Here is an 18321-nt window from a genome sequence, read left to right on the forward strand (position 1 = left end):
TTCTCCCCAAAGACACTTATTTGGCCATAAAGTGTCAAAGGGTCATAAACCAAAGTTTTATCTCACAGGGCCACTTTTCATAATGTTACAGAGGGTATTGTAGTTAGCAGTCACCAATCAGCGAATTATGTACCCTCATCCCTAAAAGGCATGCAGGTAGCTCCTCTTATCTGAACAAAAAACAATGCTAAAGATATTCTAAAAGCACTGAATGAAGGCCACAGAGCATTTAGTCACAGCACAGACTCGGGTGACATTTTTAGATTTTTCTAGCATAATTAATCCAGTTAGCTTGTTAGCCATCTACGTAGGTGTCCTATGTTGCCTGGTTAAGCTAGATAAAAGTGGTTAAGTTTGTGTTCATTTATAGCCTATTTACAAAGGAATTACTAAAACATGTGCTTACTAACCAAGTCTAGTCAAATTAATTATAACTCTCCCCACAGTCGTTAACATCAAATGCTTTTGTAAGTCCCACTTTGTGGAAAAATAATTTAAAAAGAAAGCGACATTTCAGACGCTCAAAAATCCTTTTGTTTTGAGGAGAAGATGACTAAGTCATTCTGGGCTTCTCGGTTGAGCAGCTCTGTCTGATGCTGCGCAAATATGAATTGTTTGCCTCATTCAGTCTGTTCGTTCGATTGTGTAAAACACGAGTCACTCTTTACCGGCATCCATTTCTCTGTGCTTCTCGTAATAAGAAACTGCTGGTTCATAGAACTTAAGGCACACTTTATTACGAAAAATAAAATAAATGTCGATGGGCAGCCAAACCTCTTCCTCTACCAAGTAACATAAAATGACCAAATTGTATTGATTCGGCTCTAGAATTAACATCAGAATAAATGTTCGAGCTTTTCCCAGGTTTATCGAACAATATAATTACTGTATATGATAATATATATAGTTTATTTTAGAAATATTGGAAGGGTGTTGAAACAGAGAATAAAATCACTTCTAATATGGTGTTTTGTGACTCTGTCCAGGTGACCAACGTGTTATAAAGTTGTATCTGAAGTCAAAGGAGACGGGGAAGAAGTTTGCCAGCGTAGACTTTGTCTTCTACAACTGCAGCGTCCACCAATCGTAAGTTTTTTTCTTTATATTTCTTTTTTAGGAATGGTTTTCAGTACGAAGAGAGAGTAATTATAAATGGATGAACAGAGTGAGAAGGATTTTCTCAGCATTTGCCCAACGGACTGCCGACTGGTGGAAAACATCGATCGATAGGAGGTGACTGTGGTTCTTTCACAATTGCAATAATGTTAAAATATTGGCTTGCAAATAACTCCTATAATGGAAAACGGAGAGAAAGGCATGCAACCTTTGCTAATTCATTATTCAATGTATTCAAGCTTTTTACAAATCAATTAGTTAATTAAATTCCAAGCAATGAAGGGACTACCGGTGAGTGAAATAATAAATTGATTCCTAACCATGCAAGACCTAGAAGGGCAGCCAAGCTTGGGAAGCTAAAACGTGTCGGGTGTGTTTCTTGGAAGTTAATTGTCCTTAATTTTAGTTCAGAAATGCTGATTGGCTGGTCAGCACTGAGGGCAGATTTAGTTTTCATGTGTATTTTTTATACATTCATGGTGGAAATATTTTGTTAAAGTGAGAGTAGCACTGAAGCAGAGAGACTGGATATTACATACACACATTTAAAGAGACTCTTTCTTACTTGCGCTGATGCAGTATTTTTTTAGGGTAATTTAATTGCTTTTTCTATTTAAATTGAATTTGTAAGATTGCAGTGTTCACAGTGTTTCACCGTTAAGAGCTGTAGAGGTGATCGTTGTTTAGTTGTTGACTGTTGGTAGCTGCAAGGACAACACACAGCTGTAGCTGATAGCTAATTAAGGATAATTAGGTGAAGGGTTGTTGGTTTAATGTCCTCTGCATGCCGGTTCTGTACAGTTCATACTCTTCAGAAGATGCTTTTTTCTTTTTTATAAAACTTTAATGTGTTATTTTGATGTCATAAGAGTAAAAGGGTGAACTTTTCTAAGTCTAATTGCTGTATTTAGAGTACAAGTGAGCGGGATCTGGCATGTAAAAGAGGGTGGTCCGACTCTTACAGAGACTAAGCAGAATACCTTTAAACTTTCAAATTCTGTGACGCAAACATTAGCTTCAGCTCAGCTAGATGTTGCTAAAGACAATCATTTATCAACATACGGTGTAGGATATAATTACAAAACAAATTGCATACAGTGTTTAACATAAAGAAACTAATTTTAAAACATAACTGACTAATCATTTTCTATATTTACATGTCAAGTTACCGTTTACTCAATATTAGTTTAAAGCTAACCAACCTCTAATAGGTTATAATAGCTATACATTTATTGAGAAACATCTTTAAGAAATATATAATGTAATATTCCCAACAAATCACTCATTTGTGTCTAGGTGCTCAAAAAGGAAGTACTTCAAAGTGTTCCTGTGTAAAATGCCGGCTTAAAATTAAAATCGCAAAATAAATATAAATGTATTTTCAGTCGAACGAAAATGCGCCTGATGAATTAAGAGGTCTTTTTAATTGACCTGCCTTGTTAAATACAAATAAATGGAATTCCCTAAAGGCCTCTTGGCTCAGTTTCATTCTTGCACACACTCTCCTGCTCTCTCACTCACTCGCTCCCTCCATCCTCCTCCACCTCGCGCACTTTGGTCCCTCATTTAGGTATCTGCACTTTGCGGCAATACACCTGAAATAAAAATGCCTCCGTGGCGGACTCAAAAGTGGATTTCTCTTTCTCTTGCCAAGCGTAGATTGATGACAGCATTACCATTAGGTTTACATCATTCCAAAAAGGCTAAAATGAGCGTACAATTCATTTCAAGCTTTTTCTTTCCTTCTCTCTTTGGTCATGGGATGGGCGTATCTTGTCTTAAAAAAAGAAAAAATTTAGGGAAAAGTGGTGTCAAAATAATAGGCAAACAGCAAATAGTGTTCTGTGTCTTGTGTGTGTTCGATTGAGATTAAGACCGTAACCCAACAATGCATTATAATAATGGGCAAGGGACTAAATATAGCTTCTGGTTTCCACTCAAAACTAAGAAATGTGTCCATAGGCTTCAATTGTTGCGTTCTACTGGTAATAAGGAGGGTAAAGCGCACATGTCCTGCTTGCGTACCCTTTCGTGCCACCATCCTTCCCTCTAGACCCTTGGCCGTCTTTTCTTCGGCCGCCTTCCCACCTTCCTCTTTTGTCAGCCTATTACTTTCTCCTCTCCCATCCCTCACCCCGCCTCCCCTCCCCCCGACCCCGGCCTCTCTGAGCCCTTTGCGTCCCCACCACCACCACCCCCACCCCCTCTTCTTGCCCCCCTCTTGTTCATCAAGTCCATTTACTGCCTGGTCTCCGCTCTTGGCCCTGAATATATCTGCATAGTAATAGGCCGTTAATTAGCTGTAGCCGGGTGCCTGTGTGGAGATTGTCATAATGGAGTGGGCTTGGAGAGCGAGCTCACCTGGGCCACTTCTCAGGGCCTCCAGGCCTTGTGCAGTGGCTTTGATTCATTTTGTGAGTGTGTGTGTGTGTGTGTGTGTGTGTGTGTGTGTGTGTGTGTGGTTTTCTGTTTGTTCCCTGTAAGCTAGAGAGCATACAGGATGTGTCAAAATAAATGCACCGTAGTGGATATTTATGCATATTTTTGTGGATGCACAGTGTTTTCCTCATTTGTGTGTGTGTGTGTGTGTGCTTTATACTCTGCTCCCCTGATTAACCAGCCCACCTAGCCCTCCTCTTTCTGCTGCATAAACAGGCGTGCTGCTGTTTAAGCCTTTGATGTTGGCTGCTCCGTCCCCCACAGGACTCTGCAGGACTGTAAAACTACAGTGCAGTTATCACCGCAGCAGCTGTAGCGCAAACCCACATATTACACACCACTCCCGCCACCCCTCCGCCCTCACCTTTCGACCTCCAGATCTTTGGCCGTGCCCTGCGGGAAGCCGTGCGTAGGGGGGCGGCGGCGTTCAGCGGCAGATAATGGAGTTGTCCTCGTGGGCGGGTTAAAGTGCAGCACGGTATCGCCACAGCTACACAAGCAAAGTGTCCCGCAGGCAGGCCCCGGCTGGACGTTTGGAGGAGGGGGCGTGGGGGGGTTTACTGGTCCGCTCGACCCGCTGAAAGGCGGAGGCAGCACCTGTATCACCAGCCTCGCACGCTCAAACGGAAACAGGTGCACGCAGTCGGGAGGAGCACAGAGGCAAAAACAGCTGTGGTATAGTTACAATAAAATGTTACAAAAATGTTTGGAATAGTTTAAGTGAGCATGAAAGAGGAGGAATAATTATTCTCTAACAGAGACAAATGGGAGCTGGAGGGGAGTTGTGGATCAAGGAAGACACTTCCAGTGCTGGTGAAAAAGACAACCAAAGGACACATTTAGATGGGAAGAGAGATCAGAGTGTCAGGAATAATGCGTCCCACGTAGCTGAAAGGTCAGCACCGCTGCCTCGGGCCAACATGACCATTACAATATGAAATGGATCCAAAGTCAGTGTCAAGAGGCACTTCTAGGAGGGGACGGGCCCACGCTCGGGCCCCCAGGAAGTGCTCTCACTTCCTGGCAGACCGTTCACTTGAGCCCGCCTGTGTTATATGGTGGCCTTTGGACTTACCTTGTTGGAAACAGTCAAAGGGTGGACATTTCTCTTTTTACATGGTTCGATTTTTATGGCAAAAGATGTGATTTAACCGTGAGTTGAGACTTCTTATGTTTGGACGGCGTAACAAGATAGTCATAATGTATAATGAGTCTTAGTCCCCGGTTGAGTATCTTTACTTCTCATTTGCTTCCTGGTCTGTATAAAATGACAACATAAGCCTCATTTTATGGCTGCTCACTGTGGAGCTGCATTGGATAAAACACAAAGAGGCCTAATTATAGATCACACAGCGCAGCCGGTGTTATAATTCAAGAAAAGCTTTATTTATATAGCACCTTTTAAAGAAACAAGTTCACAAAGTGCAGGCTCAGTAAATAACTACCGAACAATTAATTTGGATCGGTACCTGTTGTCATGCTTTGCCGGGCTTTAGATCTTTCCTCATTAGGAGCCAACTGCAGCTTCATCCGTGACTTCATCCTCATTGACCAGAAGGTTTGCGCGGGGTCCACCACTCGCATATTAGCGGCTTTGTTCCATCGATCCGGCCGCGCCAGGAACAAAAGCTCGGAAAGAGGAAAAGGCGTTTGACCCGGCTCGGTTGCAAAGGATTTGTTAAATAGCAGGTGTGTGTGTGTGCGTGCGCGTGTGTGTGTGTGTGTGTGTGTGTGTGTGGGGGGGGGGCTATTGACTACATTGCAGCAACTCCGCCACTTATCTGAGGCCAGCAGTCCAGGCATTGACAGGTCCACCGTGGGACAAGTCTCCACTGCCCAGGTGACCGTCAGGAACGCTTCCATGCCATCGCTGCGACAGCTTGCTTCCGTGTGTGTGTGGGTAATTCTCATTCAGTGTGTGTGTGATAGTGCTGCACACACTCGGCTGTGTGTACAGATCCCTGCATCAAGAAATCGATGAACCCCGGGGTTAATGGTGAGGAGGAACTGGCTCACCAGCTCTGCGAACAAACAGCAGCCTGTTAGCATAACCTCAGTCTCCCTTATTCCCCACGGAAAGCCACCAGCATTGATTATAACCCTCACACTGCAGTTTGGTGGAGTCTCCGCAGCTTATCACTCCGCTGTATGAAGCTGCTGTCACCCTGCCTCTCCGGGACCGAGCGTGAAGGAGTTAACCCTGCGAAATCTGAATAAACCCAGGGAACAGAGGGACAAAGAGACAACTCGGATTAGACTGAAATCCAATTTAAAGTCTTTCTGGAGGCCGGGTGGCATTGAGGGCTGAGCGTCGTCCTTCAGTTTAGATGATCCCCCCCCCCACCACCACCACCACCCCTCCCGTTTGATGGTCAATTACTTAATTACCGTGGTACCTTGCATATATAGTCAGAAAACACTTGTCAGTCAAATGGTGAAGGCCATATATCTTCCCTTGGACTAATGCATCATTTTAAGAATGTAGTTTCTTCAATTAAAGGCATTGCTTTTGCACTATACACTTAACACATTCAAAAATCAGCATCAACGTTTGGAGAAAATATGTATTTCTGCTTTTTTTCATCAGGCTATCACTCTTGCCTAAGATTTATTTCATTTTGTGGGATAACACGTAGGGTTAATTTTAGCTTTAAAGGTGCTTCTAGGTGTGTTTTGTTTTAGCTTCCAACAGTCTGATAGTCTATTTTATCTCAGCCTTTAAGCTAAGCTAACACCCTGCTGACTGTGGCCCGTATTCCGTCTACAGCCACCAGAGTTGTAGCGCGTTAACTGGACGAGGGATTAAGTTCAGGTCTTGGGGCGGATGTGAGTTGGCGAGCGGGACCTGTGGGTGGGTGTGTGTGGGTTGAGGTGGAGGAGGCCTGCAGGAGTACGAAGGACTGGCGTAGCATGTAATTAGAGCTCGCTGTTCTTAAGCCAGTGACATTTAGTTTTGGATTGGTGTACAGAGACTGTAGGGTTTCTAAGACCTGCTGAAAATTGGCTTCTGTTAGTCTCTGTATTTATTATTAATTCAACTTCTAACTTGATGTCATACATTTTGCAACAACATTCACATCCCAACATCCATTTGTTTTTTCTGCTCGTAAACTGAATCCTACAGAACGTGAATTTAGAAAAGAATGAATGTGTGTGACTGCAATAATAAATGTATTTTATTACAAAAGCAAATCCTTGCTCAATTGTTGATTTAACCTCCAATAATGTTTTTTGTGCATCCCTTTTTTTTTTTTACAGTAGCCTTGTTATATGTAGTAATCCCTGTTGCATTTATTCCTTTTTTTTGGACAACTCTAAAGATGAAGAAGAAAGGAAAAAAGTGTTATATAAAAACAGGTTTATCTTGGTCTGCCAGCTTAGCTCCCTGTAAGCCTCCAAGCGTGGAGAATAAGGAGGGAGAAGTGGATCGCCAAGGATCCTCTCCTGCTCACTCGTCATCCCGACGCGGTTTTGGCCGTGACCATCTGAAGCCGTGCGAATGTGTTGATGCGATGTGAGCTCAGCTCGTATTAGTAGGCTTTGATGTTTTTTTTCAATGCTAAACATAAGGAGTGAATGGAAGAACTATTTAGCAATCCAATTTTACAAATAGCATCCAAATGATTTTATATTTAAACATAAGTTTTATGTCTTTATTTGGTTCGAAAATGATCAATCCTCTGTCTCTCACTCGTTCCAGGTGCCTGTCCTGCGTCAACGGGAACTTCCCCTGCCACTGGTGCAAATATCGCCACATGTGCACGCAGGACGCCAGCGACTGCTCCTTCCAGGAGGGACGAGTCAACACCTCGGAGGTACAAGCAGGCACTCGCATGCATGCGTGGCTCAGCGCACAAACACACAAACACTCTGCCAACGATGAAGACGCACACCAAATGATTACATTTTTGAGTATTTAAAGCATGTGTACACACGGAATGGGGGTGTGGTGATTCCATGGGTACCTGTGTGCCGTCCGTGTGTGTGTGCGTGTGAATGAGTGCTGGTGTGAGTGGCCGAGTAGCAGCTGTTGTACTCCAAGCAGCGTCTGGATTTCTTTGCTCAGAAACCGGTTGGGGTGATGGACTATGCACCGTCCCAAAATATATCCTCTGCTTGCTAAAACGGCTCACCTATCCTGCTGACAAACACCTGACCACCTGTCCCGTCACATCCTCCCATCGGTCATATCCTAATGCAGCCAAACCCCCGGCCTCTCTCTACATTGCTTCACTCATTTAGTCTGCCTCAGGTATCTTGACAAGTGAGCGAGCTGTGTGTAATGTAATGTCTGTCAATGTGTTCCAGTTGCCCGGCTATTAGGGGCATTAATTGGCCATTGGGTGTGTGTCTGTGTGTTCGCTTCTGTTTGTGTCTCATCTTTGGTCTGGAGGACGAGGATGTAAGCTTTTTGTAGTGCAAGCGTTGCCATGACTACCAAGATATTATAAATGTCAGGAGAGGGGGGAGGGCCCTCTCTCCGTCTCTCTCTCTTATTGCATAGGTATAACTATGCGAAGCAATGCATATGCGCACTTGAGCCAACAGCGGTAGTTTTGTCATCACACATTTATCTCCTCATAGCCTCGGTTTACCAGTTCGCAGCGCCTGCCGAAAGCAATATCGCCCATCTCCGCTGCCTGAAAAAGTTCCCCCCTGTGTCATTAGCAGTAGGTTGCCAGAGTGATTGAATTCACACTAGACTGGTTATCTTCCCACAGGCATTTGTCATATTTCTTCACTTCATATCTGATACGAACCCGCGGCATTTGTGGCTACGTGGCACATCCCACAAATGCACACATGCAAACTGATAAACTGTTAATGTGTGGTTTGATTTTTTTTTTCGCCCCTTCTGAAGTCAATTCAATCCTTCGATGTCCCTTTCCTGGAAATGTAAATATGTAAATAAATCAGCTTTGTTGTGACAGCGGATAAACAGAGAGGCACATTAGGGGCGATCAGGCAGAAAATTGCCAGACTCTGAGAAACACTTGAGAAGGCCATGAACGGAAATGTGTATGAGCTCAAACAAAAGGGAGAAACAAACACCAGGACAAACGAACGCGGAGACAAACAAATTTGCTCTGCTCCAACGACTCCCAGCATTGGGCTGGTGGTGGCGACCGGACCGACGCACGCCCCGCGGCTCGCTCCAAATGACTTCATCCGGGTTTTGGTAAATGGGGAAAAATTAAGACGATACAAAAAAGCAACAGAAATGGTTGAAAGAAATAGGTTTGTTAGCGTGTAGTTTCCTCTCTTCAAGTGCGCCACACTCATTCATTCACTCGCTTGTAAATGAAGTGGTTCAGTCATCATGCATAGCGGCGCTTTTCATGTCCCACGAAATGAATGAATTAATGCCGTACGTCACTGACGGCAGAGACCCAAAATGGCTGCCAAGTTACACCCCGAGAAGAGACTTTTTCCTTTCTGGTTGTGTGTGTGTGTGTGTGTGTTTTTAATTAGTCATGGCCTGGGCTGCTGGTGATTGCCTTCACATACTATTGACTTAACATTTAGAAGCGCGCAAACTTGCAACAACACGGAGGAAGTTGATTGTACCGCTCGCCAGAGGTGTGGACTCGAGTCATGTGACTTGGACTCGAGTCAGACTCGAGTCATGAATTTGATGACTTGAGACTCGACTCGACAAAACGTACAAAGACTTGCAACTCGACTTGGACTTGAATACCGATGACTCGTGACTTGACTTGGACTCGAGCCTTTTGACTCGAGAAGACTTGCTACTTCCCATGAAAACTGGGGGAAAACATTTTCACACCACCGCGCCGCTCTGTTTATCTGCATCTGTCAAAAAAATGTGCGCCACCTGTATGCAGAGAGCGCTGCCTGAACAACAGCCAATCACTGCAGTCCATTTGACCGTATCAACGAGACAGCTCGTTCATGGTTACAAAAATCGGGATTTTTGAACCCGGATTCAGACTCCGATGGAAATCCTCGCCAACATTATGTCAACGTCCGTTTTAAAGTAGTGTAATGAGCTGAGTTAAAGTTATTAGTTAATCAGTTATGCAGATGTTGCATGTGTTCACGTTATGCTGTTACCAGCTGTAGTTCCGCGAGACAACCCGAGTTTTGGGGGGCCGTGTATGCGGAAGTGTTCGTTCGGCGTGGTGACGGCCAACAGTGACCGAAGTTGAGTTGTTTTATATAAATAAATGCAGCGGAGTTGCAAGCCAGTCATCGCCTCCTTATTTACGCTGCAGCATTGGGGTGAGCGTTACAGTACTATAGCACAGTCACAGTCGATCCACCATTACCCTTCCCTTCGTAGTCTAGGTCTGTGAGGCAGCGCACCATCACCCAGGGTTCCCCGTCCCCACTATAATAAAATGACTCGAAATGACTCGAAACTAAAATGGTACGACTTGTGACTCGACTTGAGACTTGTTGGCTGTGACTTGTGACTCGACTTGAGACTTGCTTCGTCTTTGACTCGACTTGACTCGGGACTCGAGGGCAATGACTTGAGACTTGCTTGTGACTTGCCTAACAGTGACTTGATCCCACCTCTGCCGCTCGCTGGTATCTCAGCCATCTGAAGCTCAAGTCCTGCCCCAAAGACGTCACTGGTTTACCGGGTTTGCAGAGTGGAAGTAGTGATGCCCGAAGTGCTGCGGAACACACGCCACAGCGCCGTCTGGCGTGATTGTTTGGCCCACAACGCGGAGCAATTCCATCCGCGCCAGCCGGCGACGGTTCACTCGCGACTGGCAGATTACTTTGTGACTTGAAATTCGTATTCCCGCCGTGTCCCTTTCAGAGCGGCAGCTATTTTTGGATTTACTTTGTCCACGTTGTAGGAAAGTGTAGCTGCTAGCGGGTGTTGCACTCGCTCTGATGTGAAGTCCCCGGAGTGCACGTCTCCGATCCATCTGCCACTCTGAAACGGTTTATTTAACTATGGAGGCGCTGACCTCGTGTGTCTTTGTCTGTATGAAGCTGCAACTCATCAGGCCTGACTCTCTGAGATCTTCTTTCTGTCTCTTCCCCCTTTATCTCTGCTCTCCGTGGCTTCATTTGGTTCTGTCCCTCTTCCCGGAAGCCTGACCTGCCCACGCTCCGTGCGATACAGTCGGCCCATGATGCACGGCTGCTGCGGCGGGGATTGAGCTTGTGGCTCTGCAGCCTGGCCTCGTTGATAATCATTGGCGTGCTGCGCTGGGCTGAACAGGACGTGGATATAGATACGGGGGGGTAGCCCAGATAGTCGTATCTTTTTATGTCGAGTCAACGCAGGGTGCACGCGAGGCACCGCCGCTCAGAGCACGCCGCCCACCTTCGCCAGCTAGCCGTCTCCTGTCTGATCTCCAACCCGATGAGCGCTCTCCTCTTGTTCGCCCACTCCCTCATCGCTTCAACAAGTCAATTAGCCGGAGCCTGACAAGCCGCTCTTTTTTTTCTCTCTCTCAGCTAACGTTGTTACATCTGTCTTTCCGTTGGCGCTGGAGCACAGGGCGCCACGCGGGTTCCCAGCTCCGAGGGCCCCGGGACCGGGGGCAGGCACAGAGCAAGCTTCCCTTCTCCCTCTGGGTCTCTCTGGCTTTTAGGGGGAGGGGAGGGAGGCGGGGGGGGCTGCCTGCTACAGATCGACACAGCTGTGTGTGTGTGTGTGTGTGTTAATTATTTAAAGTGTATTAAAGCTTAAAGATGCATCTCCAGATGCTTCTCTGATCGCTGGCGTGTTTAATGGAGAGAGACAGATGAGATGAAAAGGGAGAGGTGGGAGCATCCACAGTAAAACACAAGGGGAGGAGTGTGGCAGTGGCCTAGTTGTTGAGAGGAGAACCGAGCTTGGGAATACAGCCAGGGGCCTCATTTATGAAAATACAGCATGTGCACATGGAAGAAGATATGCAGAACCAAAGTAAGAAATGCAGTCCGCAATTAATAGTACACTTTCTATTATGCAGGTTTCCCTTGAGCACATTTTTTAGCCAGGCTGGTATTTTGCACACTAGTCACACATCTGACTCTTTCAGTTCCACAGTTAACGTATATGGTTAATTAAAGCCATATAAGTCAAACACGCTGATGCTACTTCTAATGAGGCCTCTGCAAGTTGCTTTATAATCACCCGAAAGCTCAACTTTAATAAACAGAAGATAAACGAAGAGATCCCTGCCTTGATGTGTTATCAACTGTTTTCTCTCTCCGGAGCGAGGCCAGAGGTCGCCAAACAATGCCTCTAATTAAGCTTGTGTCGGGGAGCTCGTTTTTAATTGTCTCATTATTCCAGAAAGACGGCAAATCGGACCGCGCATTTGTCCAAATGGCCAATTTGTCATCCATGTTCATGGAGTTAGGATGATTGAACCTGTTTTGTTTTTTTGTGTGCGCGGCGTACTTAAATGAGTCTGACGTTGGTGGTGTTAGAAGACGGGGGATACAGGAGGAACGAGGAAGCCGACTGAAGAGGGATGAAGAGAGCAAGAAGCAGCCCGATAAGGATAAGAGAGAGACATCAGAGCTGGAGGGAGCGACACTACCAGGAGCAGAGGGAGCGAGCGGGGGAGCGGATGAAAGGCGGAGCGGGAGGAGGACGCGGGAGATGCTTAACCATTCAGGAGATGAAAGGATACTGGAGGGTCGTGACACAGCCCGGGCCTCGTGTCTACTTAGCGATTCCGTGTCATTTGGTTCATTGTAGGTGCCCTACTTCTCCATCTCTCCGCTCAGAAGTTGGGCAGCTGTTTAATTGTGTTAGTGTTTTGCGACACTTGCTCTTGTCTGCGGAGCGTGAATAGGAAATATTCAAATGTCACTGACGATTAAGTCGCAGAGGATCCCGTGTTCCCGTTTCATTGCTTTATTCCTGCTTTACATACACGGCAGGGTGGATTTCACAATTCTTCTGGTATGAAGAGTCCACGGTGACTTTGATCTCTGGTGTGTTGCTCAGTCCTAATGGCGCGTAGTTTCTCGTCTGACCCCACCGCTGCCTCTCGCCAAAGGCTTAATAAACTTCACTCCGCCGTGCTCCCCCGAAGGCACATGAGTAATCATATGTGGGAAATGAGTTTTGATTGTGTTCTCTGTCTCAGTGGCTACGTTTAAGGACCATCAGACTGTTGAATGGTGCACTGAGGCACAGGGACGGGGGAATTGACTCCTCGCTCCATTGTTTCATGCCAACTGGCTGGATGAACCAGAACTTGCGAAGCAAAGGACGGATTATTTTAAACTTAAATGACCGAAAGTGTAAGAAGAATTTAGGTGGTGTCCTTTTTTTTCTTTTTTAAAGGGGTACTCATGTGAACCAGTCACATGCAGCTGCCTTCTTCTCAGACCAGTCTTTTTATAGATTTATCGATACAACATTGCTGTTTAGTCCTGCTGGTACCAGTTTTTTCCACTTGTAAAGAAGTACATGAAGCTCCGAAGTGGAAACTGAAACTACAAATACATGCTTATCAGTGTATAATGTGTTCCATGATGTAGACGCTGTTGAAACATTTTATCCTCGTTATACTGGGTTCTTGTTTCAAAGCGGTGATACCTGACCTCTGACAACTATATATTACTGTATAATAATATGTTGCTGAGAACTTTGCGAAACAAAAAGGTAAAGAAATGTCAATGTAGTGGCCAAAATCTGTAAATGTCTGGTCAAATAATATGTGACGGCCTGACAAAGCATTGGCATTTGATAACACAGTTTCACGGACGGATCTCCATTAAAATTTGAAAAGCATTTGGTTTCGATACCTGGCATCGTGGTTAAATTGGTTTCGCATTTGACGGATGAAACATGTCTGAAAGGAAACCTTTGAACACAGTTGTGGTTTTGGAGCGAGCACTCCAATTCTACCAGTTCAAAGCATTGTAATTGTGACTGCATCATTTCGGCAACTTTTGATCTCATCGGTGTAAGGGTGGAGGAGGTTGTGTGCCGTGCGGTTTGCAAAACCCTTTGAAGGACATTTGGAAATGGCGGCTCTATGAAACAAATTGACTGACTACTTCAAGTTGAGTTTGCACTGTCCAGGTAAGGAGAGGGAGCACATCCATTGTTCTTGCTCCCTGAAAGTGCCAGTTTCCAGCAGCTGTTTCATGGATTCCCAGTGCATCCGTCGCCTTGGTTCCCTTTTCCACGTGTTCTCAGCTTGTCACACGCGGTTTGAATTATTTTGAGTTCCTGGCTGCATCGCTCCCCTTGTGATGCCAAGAAGAAAAATGCTCAAATTAATGAGGATGAAACAATCAAGTTTTCAAAAGTAGGTAAAATTGTCCCGTGAGTTCAAATCCAGCTCTAATGAAGTCAAAGCGTTGTTTATGCTGCTGCATTCATTTTAAGTGTCAGAATCTCAATTTCATAACAGCGTGAACTCTATTTCTGTGTTTTATCTTTGTCTGACGGATCTTCCGGCTGGCTCCGTATCCCCTATAGGAACCGGCTGAGAAGAGTGGGTGGACAAAGGCTTGTGACGCAGTTCAAAGTGTCTTTCGTTGAACAGAGGAGCTCCGAGTCTAGTGTAGTGCGATGGGGGGGGGCCTGCCCTCCATCCACCTGAGACTACGAGGTCATTTGTGCAAAATAGATGAAACGTTCTCGCGTTGCAACGGAGCACAGTGGGACGAGTACTGATTCCAGGAGAAAACATGAATCGGATCTCGCGGAGAGAAGCGATCGCTTTCAAGCCTTTTTTTTTTTCTCGTCCCCCGGCATGCTGGGTATAATGTGACGTCTTTTTTTTGTAAAGTTGCTTAAACTTATCCGACCAAGGACCTTTGAGACCAAAAAGCTCATTATTTTGTCCCAGGACTCATGGAAATAAGTCGGTGCATTTATCACCGGCATTTTGAACTGACCTTGGAAGGTTGTCTGACTCGAAGGTGGGTCACCGAGATCTTTTAGTATTCACTGGGTCATAGTCTAAACTGGGTTGCAAGCCTGTTTTTGGGTTCCCACATGACAAGAAGCCCTGTGTCCTCTTCCACTCACAAGATGAAACAATCAAGTTTTGATCCTGCGGGCAGAAAAAAGAAGAAGAAAGGGAACATAATGAGAACACGGGACTGAGGCCGTCCTGAAGAGCTTCTGTGTCGCCCTGAGAAATACACACACTCACAAACAGATGTGTGTAGATATAGAGGCTCCTATCGATCCACCAGCTGATGCTTATCGGCTACATCCTCCTCTTTGACCATGCAGGCCAGATAGACACACAATCGCACTCGGTCATCGCAGATACCGCACAGGACAATGCTGTTCTAAAGGAGACATGTGGGATGAAGAGCTCCGGAGAGGAGTGGCGGCCTTTTCCCAGTAGGCAACCTATCATTTCCTGTGTTTACCAGACATACGTGGCTTAAATAGTAATATAAAATGATTATCTGCATTTTGGTGGCAGATGATGGGGTCTGGTCCAAGCTCTGATTCCAGTCCGACAATCTTGGACTGTATCAAGAATTCATCTGGGAGCTGTTTTTTTTTTTTTTTACTAGAAAGTATCCACAGACAGCGGCGGACACAGTTAGTGACTGGCTGAGGAACAAAGAAGAAAACGTATTCAGCAGCCAAAGAGACAGATGTGTCCCTCAAGAGTCGCTGCAGGCCGCGAAAGTTTTACAGTGTGGCACCCATTTAACGGCAGATGATGTGTCACTCGTCACGTCTTCTTTTCATTGCCCCCGTGTGGACGACGAAATGAGCTGTCGCAGGTTCAAAACCGTCACAGACCTTGAAAGTCAACCACGGACTCCTCCGACAGAGGTGTTAAAGAGGTGCTCCTTCTGGTGCTGTCACGGTGGAGCCGAGTTCACGGCTCAGACAGCAGCCTCTTACCCGGGAGTGTTGAAGTCACGAGACGTAACGCCATGCTCCTTTTCAAGCGCGCTTCTCTCAGAACAAACTGGCTTACATGTGGAAGTGATGTCTGTCCCCCCTGAAAAGAGGAGCTTTGATTAGCCTTCGTCGCGTGGCTGAAGGGGAGCGCGAGGCGCTACAGCTCCGCTGACGCTCTTATTCCTACTTAACCAGTCTGCAGGCCGTCGTAAATCCACGCATCGGGTATGGTCAATCAAACCGCCTCGCCGCGCTGATGGATGTCAACTGTGTGTCCGGCCTTCGTTTTGACCTCTTCTCTTTGGCCTTTCTTTCGGTATTTTTTTTTCACTTAAAGAGAACTGCAGCAGTTAGTGCTGCCACGAGGGAGGGTGTGTCATTGGACAGCAGATGCTTCATGATTCATCGGTGGACAAAGCACCTTCCACTTTGACCCCCTCCTCGGTTTCTTTCTCCTGGCTTATAGGAGACCGACACGGAGAGATAAAGCAAAGAGTCCTTTAATGTGGAGGGAGACGAGTATTCTGAGATGGAAAGATGTGTCCGAATGGGCGGATAATGTTTGAGGAGCTCCATATAGATACGGCCTTATGTCCTGACTGTGTGCTGATCGATGGAGGGATCTACTGGGATTACTTGCATGATCCACTGCCCGTTAGTGCGGTATTCTCCACTGTGAGTGTGTGTTTTACTCTGTTAGGTATATTCTCTAAGGGCATAACTATATTAGCGTCTAAAACTGAGACATGGCTCAACAGATGACTCTTCCTCTGTGTCCCCCGGGAGATGTAGTCATCATATCACTTTTCATCTATAGCTTTTCTCTCTTCCTGTGTGTGTGTGTGTGTGTGTGTGTGTGTGTGTGTGTGTGTGTGTGTGTGTGTGTGTGCGCGCGCGTTGGTCGATGGGGTCTCTCCCCCTCCACTCTGAAATGGTTCATTGGGCTGTAACGCTAATCCGCGGGGACCCTCTACACCGCGGTGACACTTGCACACATAGACAAACACACACGGACTCCGTCATCCATCATACTCGCAGTCTGTCAGCGCCTCAGCGAGGTGGCCTCATGGGTCGCGGCCCGCAGCCAATCAGGGCCCTTGCCTCATCTCTGACATCACCGTGGTTGTGATGTCTCCATCCTGGCTGAAAGTAATTAGAAGCGAGGGGGGAGTAAATTGATAATACGGCAATATGATGTCAGAGCCACATGTTGTTTGCTGTTTTTCACCTTCCACAAACAGTGCTGCAAACCACTAGTATCATTTAAGTTCATGCACACTGCACGTCCAGCTTCCACATATCATTGTCTCGCTAATTGTCCGCGTGACATCATGTTCCAGCAGCCGACGAAGAGGCCGCCGGCTTCATCCCAGCTAAACAAACAGCCGAGCAGGTGTAAGGGCAGAGGGTGGGAGGGAGGATTTCTTGAAAGCGATGAAGAAGATGTGGGGAGAGAGCCGCAGGACGGATGAGAGCGAGCTGTGGTATCTGTGGTTGAGTCGTAGGAAATGAACACGACCTCTGAGACAACTGTTCCATCCAAAACCTCTTGCTTTTCATTAGATAGGAGTTCCTGGATTGACATCAAGCGAAGGTGACGAGATACCAACACTCGTGGGTCTCCATATCTCTGCACTTCCCCTTATGTAATGAAAAACTTCCTGTTGATTTGCTCTGGACCTGTTATTAGGGCTGAAAACCACAACTCACTTTGCTGATTTGGATCAAAAGCTGAGCTGGGCATCACTGACAAGTCACTACATCGACTGTCCGAACATGTGAGTTAGTTCATTAGTACGGTACAATATAGCACCCCAGAAAAATTATACGCACTCACCAGGATGTTGTTGATACTGGTGATACTGGTTTAAGTGAACGATTTGATGGTGTTTTGCAGTATTATGCCGAAGGAATCAAAGCCATGTGTCATATTTACGCCAGTTGAGTTCATTTATTTAATTCATTGAATTGAATTTGTGCGGCACATTGTGACACTAGAAGCGCTGCTCCTCCGTTTATGACATGCTCCAAAGCAGGCCGTTCTTAAGAGAGCAAACCATTCTGATAAGGCCAATGTCCAATAACAATGATGCATTGTCATTTTTGATTACAGTTGATTTTCTCTGTGACAGAAATGCCCAACAACACTGCACTTGAGATCTGAAGTGACTTTAAAACATTCCACAGGCTAATACTACGTGTGTGTGTGTGTGAGTAATCCTTGTCTGGGAAATATTTAAGATATTTATATATTTATACTGTATAGTCTCCTGTATTGCAGAGCTCTGTCTCGCTCCATTGGGAACTTGACCTCCTCCACTCTCATCCCCCACTTTAATAAACGGGTGAATGGCTCCCAAGACCTCGCCTCGTCTCCTCCCCTCCTTCCCTCTCGCTTCACCTCTCCTCGCCCTTTTCTTTTATCCGTGTTTATCACCGCGCCGCAGTAAATTTATCTCAACGAGGCATTTGTGTAGAGGGTGTGTGCTGGGGAAACTTCCAGCGGTCAGAACCGGTTAACTCTGATAGATAAAATACAGGTAAAAAAAACACAAAAAACAAGGCAACTATGAGAGAGAAGGAGATAAAAAATAATGTTAAAAAAGATCAAGCACAAATGAGAGCAAGAAGGAAAGAGGAGAGGAGCAAAAGCGAAGGGATTAGAGGAATCCCCCAGGTAAAAGAGATTGTTGTGTCTCATTGTGTAGAACCGCACCACTATCTGATGCAGACTCGGCTCTGACACCTGTCACCACTCCTAATGAAACAGCTCCCACAATCCTCTGCCCACGCCCCCCCTGTGTGCATGCGTGTGTGTCCCACTGTTTTTCCTTCATGTGTTTGTGTGACTCTTTTATATACATATACATGTGTGTATATGGGTATATGGGTATAGGCTCAATGTGGGCAATGCGTATTTCTGCGTGTTATCGTGTCCCCCAGAGGAA

The 18321-nt window shown here is 45.9% G+C and overlaps 1 protein-coding gene across 2 annotated transcripts in view; it reads left to right on the forward strand.

The window, feature by feature from the left end:
• LOC119206810 (plexin-A1-like) overlaps positions 1–18321 on the forward strand; it is a 189511-nt gene that overhangs the window by 102795 nt on the left and 68395 nt on the right. For both annotated transcript variants that reach the window (XM_062563282.1, XM_062563286.1), the window contains exons 8-9: positions 987–1086; positions 7256–7370. In XM_062563282.1, the coding sequence (XP_062419266.1) occupies positions 987–1086; positions 7256–7370 (215 nt within the window). The remainder of the gene's footprint in view (positions 1–986; positions 1087–7255; positions 7371–18321) is intronic.

This window comes from Pungitius pungitius, chromosome 1, assembly GCF_949316345.1.
Source record: "Pungitius pungitius chromosome 1, fPunPun2.1, whole genome shotgun sequence".
Taxonomy (NCBI): domain Eukaryota; kingdom Metazoa; phylum Chordata; class Actinopteri; order Perciformes; family Gasterosteidae; genus Pungitius; species Pungitius pungitius.